This window comes from Podarcis melisellensis, assembly GCF_964234715.1.
Source record: "Podarcis melisellensis genome assembly, chromosome: 6".
NCBI lineage: Eukaryota > Metazoa > Chordata > Lepidosauria > Squamata > Lacertidae > Podarcis > Podarcis melisellensis.
The window spans coordinates 43,786,641-43,803,259 of NC_138538.1; the positions used below are offsets into that span (position 1 = coordinate 43,786,641).

Here is a 16,619-nt window from a genome sequence, read left to right on the forward strand (position 1 = left end):
TTAATAGTTGCAGTATTCAACTATGGCAAATGTGGAAAGCACAGTCCCCTGGTCCTTAAAAGCGTCACAAGAGAATGCTTACAAGGACTGCATGCTAAATCCAAAGAGCTGCTTTCGTGACATACAAGACGTAGGACTATAAACAGCCCCAAGGGAAGACTTTGAGAAGACATACAAAGGAGGGAGCACCTCACCTAGTGCAGCATTCCTGCCCACCTCATCCTGCTTGCCTTTCATGCGTGGGTGCAGGTGACATTTAGCATCCTTGATTTTGAAGGAAGCCTTTTGTTTGATTGGAGCAGTGACAGTCTCTAAAAGAAAAGGCAGGTGCTAAGTATCAGGGGAGCCAAGCGAGTCTTGGGAGGAGCCCTGAGAACTCAGGAGACCAAACTTACCAACACAGGGATGGCTGACATTGCTGGGCCTCTGTGGAGGTCCCTGCCGCAATATTGGGGTACCGCAGCTCACTGTGTAGCTATTGTCAGACTCTGCAAAGAGAAAGAATCAAGTCGTAATCAGCGGAGGCCTGTGGCCAGATATTTCTAAATGTATGCCTGTATGGGCCTGTATTTGTAAGCCCAGCCCAACCCAAACCCCAAATGTATTTTTGAAAGATGAGCCCATGCCTGATCTTGCCCATCAATCATATAGATGAAAGCAGCCCAGTTTTGGCCAGAACCCGTTACTATGTTTCCCCACCCCCATGATTTCCATTCAGAAAGAATAAACAACCCACCAAAGAATCCCAGTGCAATACAAGCACATAAAAGGAGCACAGATGGTGCCAGAGTGTGGATAATCTGAGCAAATTCTCATGGCTCACAGCCTTGTGGGAGCCATTCATGAGTGAGATCACATATGCCTTGCCAGAGGGAGAGTGAGCCAAAGCTAAATGCATGAAGAGTACTTAAAAAGTCCCCAATCAGCCAGAGATTGCATGTGATGCAGTGGTAAGTTAACTCAGTCTGCCAGTCCAAAGATTTCCACTTGTGCAATGGAACGTCCCCATCCATCACCTCCCATGTACCCCCTAAATCTGTTTCCACAACCCTCCAGGGGAGAATTGGAAAAGCATAGGCTGCACACAGTGGTGGGAGAGGGGGAGAGTTCCCGTTTTGCAAGCTTACATCCTTAAGCTAATGTGACAACTTATGTCCCAATGTGTATATTATTCAGCCTTTGGAATCAGGTGAACACTTTATGGACAGGACCACAACATCAGTGGTGGGCTCTGTTAGGGTATCAGGGCCTTGGCAGTTGCCCAAGGATACTAAGTACTGATGATGGCCCTGCACATGGGTTAAGTGCTATACTAAAGCAGCACAAATAACCTCCATTCACATCCCAGTTCTTTGTCAACTGTTCCTTCTCCTGCAAGTGCCACTGAAATCAAAGCCAAAAACCTCCAAGAGCTTATGTGGGAATAGAAAAAGGAACAGGCCATAGGACTGAGGAATGGAATTGAATAAGGCTTCAAATGCAGTAGAAAAATGGGGACAGAAGATTAAAAATCCTGTAGCAAGAGCCCGGAAGCTATATGCCGGCTCCCTTGTCCAATAAAGCGAGATGAGCGCCGCAACTCCAGCGTCGGCTACAACTGGACCTAATGGTCAGGGGTCCTTTACCTTTACCTTTAGCAAGAGAATAACAGGGTCCTATAATGGCACAATGCCCACAAGCCTCCAAATATTGCAGCCTCTTGAATCTGAAGCTATTAAATTTCCTGGGGTGAAGGAGTGGCAGATTGGTGCACTTACCAGGTAGAAAGCGAGCCTTAGAGGCACAGGTGAGGGAGCAGCTGTCCTTCTTGCCATTCTTGTTGCAGGTAAGTGTGGCTCGTGGAGATACTGCACCAGCCAAACATATCACCAGCTCTAAAGAACAAGCAACAACAGACAGCAATGATAGCAATATGCAGATGAGATGGTGTAATTTAAAAAAGAGCACACAAATATTGCGATGGCTACAGTGCAAAGCCAAACCTTGTTCTCCAGTGGAAGTAAATAGGCATTAGTCCACTACTACTACTGTACTACTGTTTCCGCTTGTATCTGCTACAGCAACTTCTCTGCATGTGTTGTACTGAGTTTTTCAGCTCACCACTGAAGGAATAAAGTCTAAAAGCATGCAGGGTCACTACTGGACCAGCAAGAGCAGAATCTGCTAAAAATTGAGAATGCCTGAATTTCCAAACACAGATTCTGTGACAGCTGTTTAAGAATCTCATATTTCATTTTTGGACATGCCTCTCTAGGTTTTATTGTATTGCAGAAAAAAAACACCTGGGAATGTTCAACACATTTCTACGAAACTTAAGCTAGTTTTCTGTGTTTGAGTAAAATGTTGTGGTTGCCTATTCTGCAATCTCACTCCTCTCGATAAATCAAAGCATGGTGAGAAGTTTTGCATTACTGGCAATCACACAGCACCAGGCCAGCGTGTGGAATTCTCATTAATAACTTTGTGGTTTTTAACAGCATCAGAATTTAAACTATCAAAACAGTGCCATACAACAATGCCACATTAAAATTAGTCTCCCTGTTCTCTGTTCAGTTACTACAGTAATTTTGTCCTCAGCTAGAACATTGCCTGCTGAAATACATTCTGCCTCTGGAGGGCAGCATGACCTCAGCCCTTTTCTACACTCACCTATGCAATCCTTTTTATTCCAGTGAAGTTTGCACCCGGCAGGGCAAGTACATTCATAGCTGCCAGGGGTGTTTATACAGCCAAATTTGCAGCCTCCTCGGTTGATGCTACATTCATCGACATCTGAAGGGCAACAAAGAGATGCAATGAATATGACAACATAGTACAAATGTAACATTCTGATTAGAGTATCCAAGACTCTGGTTCCAGAACTATAATATGGGTTGGTAATCAGACAAAAAAGAACCAAGTGTTAAAGAGTAAGTGAGAAAGAGACCAGGGAGGGAGAGGGAGAGAAGACAATAAAAACAGACGATAACCTCTGCTGCTGATTCACCTTGTCATTCAGGAAAGACAGCTGCCAGATCAAATATTCATATACTGTATATATTGTGCCATCAGCATACATGGGAGTTTACAGCATAAGTCAAAGACGTAAGGTCCTGCCTTGAGGTGCCTCTGTTAGCAAAGTTTCTTAAATAAAACAGAGTACAAGCTAGAGAGCCAGTGTGGTGTAGTGGTTAAGAGCGGTAGTCTCGTAATCTGGGGAACCGGGTTCGCGTCTCCGCTCCTCCACATGCAGCTGCTGGGTGACCTTGGGCCAGTCACACTTCTTTGAAGTCTCTCAGCCCCACTCACCTCACAGAGTGTTTGTTGTGGGGGAGGAAGGGAAAGGAGAATGTTAGCCGTTTTGAGACTCCATAAAGGGAGTGAAAGGCGGGATATCAAATCCAAACTCTTCTAGATGATCTCTGCAGTCGCACTTCCAACAGTTTACAAGTTTGTTAGTGGAGGAAAAAACAGAGGAAAACAGACTGGAAAGGGTGACAAAGAATGGGAAAAATATGTAGCTAGAGGTATTGATACTGAGTGGCATGGTTAGAAATGATGACAGTCCTCCCTTGCACATTTAGAATGCTGCGCTCCATGATGGTCACAAGGACTTTCCATTCAGTGTGTAGCTCAGTGGTGGAGCATCTTGTTTGCATGCAGAAGGTCCAAAGTTCAGTCCTCCTGCCTGAAACTCTGGAGAGCCACTGCCAGTCAGTGCGGACAATACTGAGTTAGATCTGGCTCAGGGTAAGGCAGATTCCTATGTTCCATTCACCAGTGTGCACACACCTATTATAGGTTTAGACTGGTAGACAATTTATTTTTTAAAGCATGCTGTAATTGGGAAGGCCAAACTAGAGCTTCATGGGAAATGAGCTTGCTGCTAAATAGTGCTTAAGCTCCACATACAAACGTGCTCCACACACATTCCCAAGCATCTGGTGGAACTGCAGCCTAGTCAGTAATATGACCTTCTCAGCTTGTGGCAGTCCTTTTTCTGCCAGCCCATCCCGACTCCCAGTTATGCTGCCATTTGTGTCACTGCATTGCCACAGGCTAAATTCATCTTTTGATATTTTACTGCTAATTCACCTTTTAGGTGGTCTGCCAAAAGCCAAGTTCAGCACTTAACATGCAATTGCACAGCCCCATCAGCTGGTGGTAGTGATGTTTTAGAGGTAATGGAGGTCAGAGATATAAACAGGCCCCAAAATACATAGGGCAGGCACTTTTTGAAAATATTGCTTGTTTACCTAGACCAGCCTTCCCTAATTTGGTGCCTTTGAGATGTTGTTGGACCACAACTCCCATCATCCCTGGTCACTGGATATGCTGATAGGATTTATAATCAGGGTGGGGGAATCTGAAAGGCACTAGGTTGGGGAAAACTGCTCTAAACCTATTCTAGGAAAACTTAGCAACTGTCGGGAAATGCAACCTGCTGCCTGCTTAGTCTATCTAATATTTCCCACAATAGAAAATGTCTAATCCCATCCATTGTACAGGAAGCCAGCCTCATCCCTACCTTTGCCAATAAAGAATAGGTAATCAACGATGAGAGAAGAGAACTCATCAGACCCTGCTTTAGAGTCATTCCAGAAATCAAGAGTGTGACTGTGAGCAGAGATCAGAATAAAATGGAAAGGCTTGGTTGCTAAAGTTCAAAAGACAGCTGTGTCAGACAGTCTACCAAAGCTGCCCCCTTTCAGCAGCTCTCCCCATTATGGCACACAGAGAACCACAACCATGGAAATCAATGCTAAAGGTCTAGCATGAAGCGAGCAAACAATGGGAGAGGAAGAGTCAAAACAACTCATGAAGGCAGAGCTTTGTTCTGAAACCTCCACTTACAAAGGCTTCAGTCTTCCAGGCTTTGCCAAAGCACACTCCCACACAATGGGGCACACTAAGGTCATGGGCTTTGCTCCCAACTCTTTGGAGTAGGCTGGGTGCTGACTCATATGGCACTGCCAAGCCATTCTTGGGCTTGGTTCCATTTCATCTTGTTTATTTATGTAACTCACTTTCTCCCATCCCAAGGGAGCTTTTAGCTAGGAGAAAGTTAGGAATGCACCTTGTACCCTTGGTGCATCTAGCTCAATACTGCCTAGACCAGGAATGGGCAACCCTTTTGTTCCTGAGGGCCACATGCAGCAGCGGGTGGGTGTCCAGGGCCACATATAATGGGCAGGGCTGCACCTAGTGCTGGGCTGTCATGGACTGGCTGGATGCATAGGAGTGGTGGAAGGCACCAGCTGGAGCACCCCAGGGGAAGAAGGCTCAGAGCCAGGGGATTGGTGGTAGGATGACAACGAGCAGCCAAGGGGAGAAGAAGGAGCAGACTGGGAGGAGGTGCCAGAAGCAGAAGACGTAACAGGGTTTGGTGAGCAGGAAGAGGCTGTGGCAGAGGGCAGTTCCAACTCTGAAGCTGGAGTGGAATGGGGCCAGGAGAGTGAGGGGCAGGCTGCTGAAGAAGCCAGGGAGTCTCCCCCTCCTGCTGCAAGCAGTTCACCTCCCCCTGGTCTCCTAGAACACACAGAGAAATGAAGAGGGGGGTTGTGTGCTGGTGCTGTTTGCGACTGCTTGGGAAAGATCCTGGAGAGGGGGAGCCTTAGAGAGTGGTGGAAAAGCAGGGATCTTCAATCCTTGCAACTTGTTGGAGCAGGCCTGCTGGGAAGAGTTGCTGGGATCACTAGGCCTGTGCCGTTTTGGTTTCTTGAATAAAGAGTTAACTTCACTGACACTGCGTTTTTCTTTGATTGCTGACTCACGCTAGACTCCAGCTCCTGACTTGAGCAGGGGCAGAGGCAGGACAGGCATCTCCTAGGCTGCCCTCCCCCCCCCCATTTTAAAGTACCTCCCCCTCCCTAGCTGCTTGGGATTACCAGGGAGGTTAAAGTCTGAACTCCCCAGCAATTCTAACACAGCTTTTTTTAAAAGGCAGGGTTCTCTTTGTATGCTCTCAGTATGGACCGTATTGAGAGCAGCAATGGGCTGCACTTGGCTGCCCAGCTGTGGTCCACAATGACTTGACAGCAGGTCTCCAAGATGTGTTTTCCAGCCCTATATGAAGATGCTAGGGACTGAACCATTTTTCATACAAAGCACGTGATCTGCCACTAAGTTACAACTCTTAGCTCTCACACTCTTCATGGCAACACATGCGAGTCTGTGAAGTTCCCTGAAGATGGAAAGAGGTAACACTTTGCTTCACCTAATTTCAGTGGTAAAGAATCCACCGCCCCCAGTATTTTCTGAATGTCACTCCCCTTTAGAATTCTGGTTCAAAACCATAATCCTGAGTGGAATGTGACAACCTTCCCCTGAGGGCAACAAAGGGCACAGAGCCACAAAGCAAAGCATGGTGGTGATAGCTGTCTCCAGTTATTTCCCATTTTTGTGTCCAGATGCCTCATACAGTCAACAAATGGGACCTGCAGCAAAATGTTAGGAGTGTGCAGTGTTGTTATTCAACATTCCACCCACTCCAGTGCATTCCATTCACCACCCTAGTTTTCCATTTCCCGGCCTCCCTCCACAGCCACTAAGCAATCTCAATCCTCATTGGGCTATTTGGGGGGATCTGACACCCCCCCCAATTTCTTGTACTGCAAGATGGCAACTGGCATGCAGAACTATACTGCCTCTAAAACACAGAGCAAACGTCAATCTGTGGAACCCAAACTGTGGAACCCAAACCCAAACCCAAACTGATGTTTGTGCCAATTCATCTTTTTGCAAGCCACTTTTTGTAAGCTCGTAAACCCGTGGGTAGCGATTGTCTTGTTTTGTTTTTATGTAAGCCACTCGGGAGGCTTCTTTTTTGGTGAAAGAACAGGCTACAAATGCTCTGTATAAATAAGTAAATAAAACAGTTTGGGGTATCGCATGTTACAACATCCTTTTCCATGTTAATCTCACAAGCAAAATGTTATAAAATAAGGAAGCTGATTTAAACTCAGTGACAAGGGCAACTGCAAGTGACCAGGAATTACCTTGTGGGCTCCAGGTGTGATGAGGGTTTTCAACAAGCTTTGATAGATGTTACTGAGATTGCAAAGGAGCTAGAAATACTACCAAACTTTGAGACAGAACAGGTTAGGAAAAAGGAGGAAGAAATGGTAGTTTGAGTATGAGGCCCAAGAAGAGGCACTGCGAGGACCAAAGCAGAAATTCAAAGTAGGTTTCTACTATGTTGTTTCAGTCGGGGTCATAGAAGCTACAACAGCTCCACTATAATTCCCTATTTGGCTTCCTGTATCATACATGCAGTATCTAGCAACAAAATATCTACTGAAGATGTACTTAAGGGCTGCAAGCATTTGGAAAAATCACTGATGAACAATGGAAACAAATATATTGGCGCTGAAGTTCTGTGCTGTGGACTTACAGCAATAGCTCAAAGACTTCCAAGGCTTACGCCACCACAAGAAGGAAAAGCACACAAATTGAGATTTTGATGTGCCTGAAATTGAAACTATTAAGAGACTTAAATTTTAACATCATAATTCACAAAGATTATTTAGCAGTTTCAAATTTTGTGCTTTTCAATTTTTTCTACAAGACATCAGTTTTTGAGCACTGAAGTTAGTAATTAAAACAATTGTGGAGTGCAAGTAGCTAGCTTTGTCTAGGGCACAGAATAGCCCATCACTGGCACTGGGTTGGGTTAATAATCGTGTTGCACTCATGAGTCTGAGTTATCTCTGAAGCCTAATAATGATACTGATGGGACATGTCTTTAATTTTTTATTTTAAAAGACCTGTCTAGCATATCCCTTTTAATTTCACTTCTATCTTCCTCCACAGGGTTAAATCCAATTTACTGTGGGAACACAGTATTCCTGGAGCTTAGTGTCCTAAACCAGCAATGAAAAATGGATTAATTGTTTGATGTGGTCTTGGATAAGATTCCTTTTCAGCTTTCAGTGTGAATCAGAGAATTCCAAAGAAGAGTAACGAATGTTCAAATATGGCCATAAGTTAAAGCAGGAGAGCACAGAGTTAAGTCCTACCTTGGCAAAGCAAGGTGAATGACAATCAAACTATCTAGTGGTGTCTGCCTGATCCTCTCTTTTCAAATAATTTCAAGTGATAAAGTTTATGGCTAAACATTTAGAATAGAATAGATTCTTTATTGTCATTACACAAGTGCAACATTGCACATGTGCAACGAAATTGGATGCCATCCCTTAAAACAACAAAAGCAAAACAACAACAACAACCAAACAAACCACATTCCAGCCACACCCACACCCATCAAACTCCCAGGTCACACTATCGAGTTACAGCATTCAAAAAGGCCACAGCTCTTGGATAGAAACTATTTTTCAGTCTATTTGTCCTTGACTTGATGTTTCTATATCTCCTGCCAGAAGGCAGTAGTGCAAACAGACTGTATCCCGGGTGAGATGAAACATTTGATGTGACCAGCACTGGTATATACATCCGTTGTGGGGAAATCGGAAGGGACAAAATATCAGGCAGGGCCTAGAAACCTGTAGAGATGCTTGCTGCAGGTAGAATGTAAAACCATGCAAAGTTGTTGTGGTTGAGGTAAAATAAGGCGGAAGATGGGGGGAACACTGCACACAAGAGCTTGGGATTAGAAGTGCAGTCCCCTGTAAGGTGGACACAGAGCCTACAAGGAACAATAACTGAGGGTATGGCTCATGGAGGAAGGAAGAAGACGGGGAAAGTCCCACACAATTTGTACGGATGATACATTGCAGTGGAATTGAGAGGGTGAGGGCTGAAGGTCATGCGATCAAGGAAGCAGAAGAGAGATGCAGGAAACCTCATCATATAAAGCCTTGGAGCAGGAAGGACGGTTTTTGAAAAGAGTGTGGAAAAGTGAGGAAGGCAGAAATTTGCATATTACTTCAGATTAACTGGGCAAATCTCTGGCTGCAGGTGTCTGGTATATAATTTAAGTTCTTAATCACTTACTGTAGTTGAGCCAAGGAATGCAAAATGTAGACAAGCCCCCCAAATACCAAAACCTTTACATCTTGACTTACAAGCTTTGCAATATTTCATTGCCTTCATGTTACTGAGGCTAGGACCAAGCAAAGCAGCAGAACTGCTATCTTCTGTTGTGCTGCCTACATTTCTCTTGATAAAAATTGCAAAATGATGCTTGATTTCTTCAACAGGAAACAGCCCCCTTTCAAATGTCTAATTACTCATTTTTCAGTTTGTGATATATTATAGCATCTAGCTCCTTTTCTATTCCGGTGTGTGACCTAGCCAGTTGCCCCCATCTCCCTTGTGTACTGATTTGTTTGGTTTATTTCCTCAACAGGTAACATGACACAGTGCATAAAGAAGATGTGCTATGAGCCTGGATGCCCACCCTTCAAATCAAATTCCTTAGGTAGTCTAAGGCAGCTGTACTTTCATATCATAGGTATGCATTGAGTAAAACCTTCTCTCTCAGCTGTGACCACACCATACATTTGAAGCATATTTATAATGCATAAAGGTAAAGGGACCACTGACTGTTAGGTCCAGTCACAGACGACTCTGGGGTTGTGGCGCTCATCTCGCTTTACTGGCCGAGGGAGTTAGCGTATAGCTTCTGGGTCATGTGGCCAGCATGACTAAGCCGCTTCTGGCGAAACCAGAGTAGTGCACAGAAACGCTGTTAAAAAATGTTACAGTGTATAACTTCCTGCAAAGTATATTGGGAGCTGTAGTTTATCCATTACAGAGCTTTCGTAGGGAACTGTATGTATGGTGTATACATAGTCGCCAGTCCCACTCCCAGAACCAAAATAAGATTAGCCCTATAGCCCTTGTTTCTCTTAGGAGCGTTTCCAGTCTCTTTCTCTCTCCCCCCATTTAGCAATATTGCACCGGAAGCGTGCAGCCTCCTGCACATATGCATCTCAGGTCTATGATTAACAATGATATGAAACCTTCCTTTGCAAGCAACTAATTCAATACAATAAGCCTCTCCTAGCAGGACAATTAAATGTGACATTTCTCACAAAATATGCTAGTGATGCAGATACACTCCATCTACAACTGTCTCTTTGCAATGTGATTTCTGTGTCCACACCTGTGATCCATAGCTGGGCTCTGCCTGTTATCATGCAAAGGACTGAGCAAAATTGGTTGCCTAAGCAGAAACAGCTTCATCTCCAGCAAGTACAGAGGGGATCTGTACTTGGCAACCACAGAATGTTAGCACACTTTGGACAGACATCAAGTAAAGGTCCAGCATGCAGTTTAAACAATACTTACGAAGCTGCGTGACAACATTGGCATGTGGACAATATGCTGTTTTTGATTTGTGATTACATTTTACCACACTGAAGACCATGAATCTGCACCAGTTTGACAGGAGTGGCAAATTGAGCCCAACGGGCGAATTTGTGTTTTCGGTTTTCAGGTGCACTTCACTTTTGCCAGTCTGCATACTTTGCTTGCGTGCATGTTTGTGTGCGTGTAATTGCTGCAGTCTGTTTACGCATCTGCCTCAGTCTGTATAATCTAGGGCATCTTGAGAGAAATAACTCTCCCTTATATTTATCGTGGCAAGCCACACTGCTGCAGCAACACGCTCCAACAAACCCCTCCACGCCTTCCATCTGTCTTTCCATTTTTCTTGCTGGCACAACCCCAACCCTTTCCTCCCCCTCCATTGAGAAACCATAAAACTTTCTGAAGTTCCCCTCCACCCACCTCAAATCCTCTGCCAAAAACTCACAGTGGGGTTTTCCCTACTCACATCCCACTGGACAAGACACAAATCGTTCCTGTCACCTTGTTTATAGCTGCAGAGACAAATGTCTGGTCCTGCCACTCTCTGCAAAGAGTAGCAAACATATTTTAGGAAACATAATTCACTAAATGTGGTCTCACAAGAAAGAGGGGGGTGGGGCGGAAATCTCTCTTGTGGTCCAGGTGCAGGAATGGTAGGCCAGGCTTTAAGAAACCTGTTCAGCCCTTGCTTGGTTCAATCATTGGCTTGGGCAAGTCTCAGTTTAATTTTTGTGTAAAATTGGAATTGTTGTGTTAGAGCTGTTTTGTGGACAAATTATGTAGAGACTATAAAGAACATTCAAATGAAACATTTCTGCATAAACTATTGTATTCTCTACACTTCAAGCAAGGGCAAACACAGTCCATAAAATCCATCAAATAAACAACTCACCATACAAAGATTCTCTGACTAGGGCCACTAAGATGCATTGGGAAGAGATCAGTAGTAGAGCACATGTATTAGAAGTAGAAGTTCCAAGGTTTCACCCTTAGTGATTACAATCAAAAGGATCTCAGCAAGATTAGAATACATCTCTGTCCAAGATACCGGGGAGCCACTGTCAATATGAACAGATCATTCTGGGCTATATGGCCCAATGGTGTGACTCATTATAGACAGCACCATACATATATATGTTTATGCTGATGATGTGAGATCCAACAAGTGTTTAGATTTGCAGAGTTTATCCTTGCAGTGAACAGACCTGCTTTTGTTTTCCTGTCTTAAAGGATAAGCCACCAGTATAATCCAGACAGAAGCACTGGGATACCAGACACCCAGTAATTTGTGGTACACAAACAGTGAATGACCTGTACTCTGAAAGGCTCTCCATGTCTGTGCTTTCAGATTTTCACAGGTCTATGTTGGTAACTTCACTGCCTGTATGGCCACCCACTGTTAACCTGGTTATGAGCTGATCCCAAACTACATTATTCTACTAATGTCTGCACCATGAAGCACGAAGGCAGGAGCTGCTGGGTCTAAACTGCAGTAATGTGCTGTATCACATCAGAGACACCACTCTACACGTTCATGTCTTTACACAGTCTAAATTTCATTACTAACAACTTCACAGAGTGCGAGGGAATGTCAAACTGCAATGCATGACAGCAGACACGGCCTCGGTGTTTAGAATGCAAGATCCTCATCAATGGATTGAGCTCAATCTGAGCTATTAGCATCCTGCCTAAAGATTTCCATCTAACAAGAGATGCAGGAGAGCTATCTTTGATAAGTAACACAGCAGTTGTCTTACTGTGCCTGCGATCCACCATCACATAGTAAAATGTCTCATTTCCAACTGAAGCCAGCACCAGTGTCTTCTGAAAGAAACTAAGTATTCATGAATATTACCTTGCACATTACTAGGAACAGTTTTTAGTCATCTTTGAATTTAAAAATGACTTTACCTACCCAATGTGCAAGAACCGTTTTCTAACTGCTATTCAGCTCTTGGGCTTGCTGATATTCTCCAGGTTCTGTGTTCAGCTTAGAGCTGAATGATTACTGACAATATTACAGGGAGGACCCTGCTTTGGGTGAAGCAGAAACTACATGAGCAATGGAGACTTTCTCAAAGCTTACTGTCCATAAATGAAAACCAGTCTGAACTGGTCCCTTGGAGGTCAAAGGTCACTAGGCTTCAGCTTAGAACAGAAAGAGGACAGTTATACCTGAGAGAGGTAGAAGGTTTAAAGTTCAAGAAAGAGGTGCCAAAGAGGTCACAAAGAACAGCCAAGTCCCACTCATCCTTATCTGTCACACTGATACCTCCACAGTGGGTGAGTCCGTAGAGTGTGTAGCCTTTGTGACACAGGCACTGGAAGCTCCCTGGTGTGTTTACACAGATGTGGTCACAGGTTCTGTCAAAGGAGCATTCATCAATATCTGGGAACAGGAAAAGAGTGTATAAGCCACATTCCACCAAGTAGACAGTACATCCCTGAGGCCTGGATTATTTTACTTCCTCAATAACCAGAGATTTTGAAACTGTACCCATTGCCAGCAGTCTTTTGTCAAAGTCATTCTAACAGAAGCAAACACACATATGTGTGTGTGTGTGTGTGTGTGTGTGTGTGTACATGTTTATGTCCAACTGCCATTATTTCCTCTGCAGTCCAGGCTGCATTGTCAGACCTAACCCCCTCAAGTAAAATAAGCATCAAAGTACACATATTCAATATTATTTCATGCACAACAATTACTCCTTAATACTCTTAACCACAATGTTACACTAAAAATCATGAAGGTTAAAAAAGGTAAAAGCCCAGCTTCAAATCTCCAGAGCTATGAATCTCACTGGGTGACCAGTCACACTCCCTTTCTGTCAGCCTAACCTATCTCACAGGGTTGTTGAGGATAAAAGAAAGGGAACCATGTATGTTGCTCTGAGCTCCTTGGAGGAATGCTGGGATAAAAACTGCCTATCTGCCTGCCCAAATAAAGGGATCTTTCCCTCATCCCTTTAGTACATGTTTATGAGTGAAAAAGTGGTTCTAAACAGTGCCAGTGACTACAAGTACAGAACTGGGGAGGGGAGGAAAGGTGGAAATCGTTTCTGACTAATTAGGACAGAAGTATCAGCTTGGGAGTGCGTCACAAGATTAGGGCCAACACATTCCTCAACTTTGTATGCAAGTCAAAGGGCTGAATCTCAGGGCTGACACAAGAACCCCAAATGGAGCAAAAGGGCTGGGAATGGGAAGAGAGTTTGCAAGTTTTCCACTGCCACTTTCCCAGTGAGATGCTCAGAAGTAACCACAAGCAGAAAATATGCTTTCCCTGTAGAGTCTTTGCTGAGGGAGATGCCAGGGCCACCTATTCTTTTCCTAAAGGGAAGTTCACTGGCACTGGAAGGCACAGTCTGTTGGCCACAGTCAGCCTACTGGCTTCATGTTTACGTCATTGGCTTCATTAACCTAATTGCCACAAACTCATAAAAAGAAAGCCATGAAGGCAGAACCTGGATGGAGATGAAAGGGGCCATAACCTAAGCATAAAGCAACTCTTCCCACCTCAACTCCTAACACACGCCCAGCTTCCCTAGGGCCAGGCCTTATGCAGTCAGAATAAAACACCTGCACTACATCACATGTTAGCAGCTGCCTTCCCCAGCCAGAAGGGAGGGGGGAACTTACAGCTGCTGATTTGGAGAACGAAACAGGCCCTGATGTTGAACCCAGCTGTAGACCCAAGCCGGTTGCCTCTTGAGGCCTGGGTTGTGACCTGGTATCATGTCAGTGAGCGGTGAAGTGTATGAGGGCTAGCTAACACTTTGCATGCCCAAAGTGCTATGTGATCCAAGGTATTTGTACAGGAAGAGAAATACTGTCCCCTTTTTATGATTAGTCATGCTGAGGTAAAGCATAGGAAGGGACAACTTCTTTAGCAGAGTGGGATTAAGCACTACTGGGATTTACAGACGATTGAGGAAAACGTCCCTCTTCCGTCAGACCTGGCTGTGGTCTTTGAGCTAATTGGATTTAAATGTTTTTAACTGCATTTTTTGTACTGCAATTATTTAATGTTAATACTTCTTATAATGTTGCTTTTAACTGTTTTCTGTAAGGGCCTCTACAGTGAAAAGGCAGCAACTAAACATGAGTCTGTAAAATAGACTAGCCATGTTAATTGCATGGAAGCACAAATTTACCATACATTTCCTATTCAAAAGGGGAAAAAAACACAGAAGTGAGAATAAATTCCCATTATCTTAGAAATGACAGTTTTGAGGACTCGGCTGTTGATCTCCCAAAAATCTCCTGCACCTTATTTCTGAATGAGAGTTTGATTTTTAAAAAAATTACAATGAAATTGATCAGATAACTTAATAACAGTGCAATGCATGCCTATGCAGAAGTAAGTCCTACAGAGTTCAACTAGGCTTGCTCGATGGTAAGTGCACACAGGATTGCAGCCTAAATGTTGGTGTTTTCCCTCCCCTTGAAAGAAAAGATAAAACAGCTTTACAAAAGTAGATTTGTTCAAATTATAAAATTTGAACAAATCTACCTCTGTAAAGCTGGGCTGGCAGATCTATCACCAAAATTCTCCTCTTGACACCCAATTAAACCTACTGGACAGGGGAACAGCCCACAGGGAAACAGTAGAGTGAGGCAGCAGATGCTGGGTTATGGGGCCAGTGGCATCAACTCTCTCCCTTGCCATTCCTTCCAAGACCCTGTTCATTCCACTCTGTTGCAGGACACGTGGTCTGCCTGGAGCCCTCAGGTCTGGTAGACAATGCTGATCCATCAACTGCCAGCCCTACTGACTTTGTACATTAAATAGGAAGGAACCATCTTGTCCTTTGCTTCAGGCAGCAAAATGTCTAGGGCTGGCCCCTGGAAAGCAGCCACCAGCTTAAATACCCCCCACCTATGGATCTTCTCCTGCATGTACTCTGAAGATATGCTGAAGTAACATCTATTTCAGGACAGCAGGGTTTTAAACAGGGTGTCCAGGTGAAAAAAAGACAGAACTCCTTTATACAAAAACTCCTGTTTTACACAACCATTAAACAGGGAACTTCAGTGGGTAAAATTCCCTCTTCTACACTACAAAGTTCATTTTTTTCACCTGGTTTTACACTTTTTTTTTCAAAGTAAGAAAACCAACATTTATAGTGCTCAGAATGATGGACTAAAATTCATGTTTTTGTTTATTTTTAAATCAAGACAGCAATACAAACTTTACATTATTTTTTCCCCAACAAATTATACTGAGGACTAAGAAGTTAGGAAAGAAGCCTAAGGGGATTAAGGGTGTTAATTAACTGCCATACAGATAAGTTCATTATATTGCTGCTTAATAAAAAGCTGCCAGGTGTTAATAGGAGTGGAGACTAATTTGTACAGTTCCATTCTGCATCAGGTCCCTCTTCCATCTTTGAAGCAGTATTTTAGCATCTTCCCTTTCTACTTGGGTGGGTGCCTGAAAGCATGGCTAGTTAGTACCTGGCCTGCTCATGCAGTCATGCCTATCTCAGGATCTTCCAAAGAATTTCAACTGATTTTTACTCTTATGGAGAACAGAACAAATGACTGGCTATCATGTTTCCTTGAAAACTGTCCCATAATTTCTTAGCTCTGGAGCATGTTGTGTGCTTAGGAGAAGGAACATTCCAATGTTGCAGGCCACAACTGTGAGCAAATCTAGCTCAGTGCCTAAAACCTTTGAACTCATACAATAGTTGCACCACTCTTTTCAGCAAAGATCCCAAGATGACTTTACCTTGACAGGTCCTTTCGTTGATCAGCAGCTTATATCCTTTTTTACAACTGCATTCAAAACTCCCCACTGTGTTCCTGCAGATGTGGTCACAGCCACCATTGTTCAACCTACATTCATCAATATCTGCAGTAGGGAGGGGGGAAACACAAGGCAAAACATGCTTAACTAAGGGAATTAGTTAAGAAATTGTGACAGTTGAATGCATGCCCACTCAACGAAGAAATGGAATTGGTGGGTGGTACTCCTGGGTTCAAAACACAGGTAACATTAACATGAAGCTAAACTGTGGCTTAGCATGAATGTGTAGGATCTCAGGAAAGGAACTATAGCAGTTTTGCTCCTCCTGAGTCCTTTTAGCTCAGCATGGCATAACAGCTAAACCAAAATTTGGTCTAGCATGCCATCTGAACCAGAGCTTCTGATTAAGCTCTCTCCTCCTTCCCCAATATGCTGTCAACAAGGTTTGTTCTAGGCCAGTGGTTCCCAATTAGGGGTCTGGGGACCCCTGGGAATCCACAGAATGCACCCATGGGATTTGCGGCCCCATCCTTTGCCTTCCCTCCAACTATTTCTTTGTCATTTTTGCATGGTAATACCACATATTTTATGGTCTGTTTTAGCAGTGTGCAATTTT

The 16,619-nt window shown here is 43.9% G+C and overlaps 1 protein-coding gene across 6 annotated transcripts in view; it reads right to left on the reverse strand.

Annotated features, from left to right (window-relative positions):
• The window catches only part of SCUBE3 (signal peptide, CUB domain and EGF like domain containing 3), a 120,693-nt gene that overhangs the window by 17,102 nt on the left and 86,972 nt on the right, over window positions 1–16,619 (reverse strand). For all 6 annotated transcript variants that reach the window (XM_081915555.1, XM_081915554.1, XM_081915552.1 and 3 more), the window contains 6 exons: window positions 15,986–16,108; window positions 12,524–12,640; window positions 2,650–2,772; window positions 1,758–1,874; window positions 396–488; window positions 195–311 (listed from right to left, as the gene is read on the reverse strand). In XM_081915555.1, the coding sequence (XP_081771681.1) occupies window positions 195–311; window positions 396–488; window positions 1,758–1,874; window positions 2,650–2,772; window positions 12,524–12,640; window positions 15,986–16,108 (690 nt within the window). The remainder of the gene's footprint in view (window positions 1–194; window positions 312–395; window positions 489–1,757; window positions 1,875–2,649; window positions 2,773–12,523; window positions 12,641–15,985; window positions 16,109–16,619) is intronic.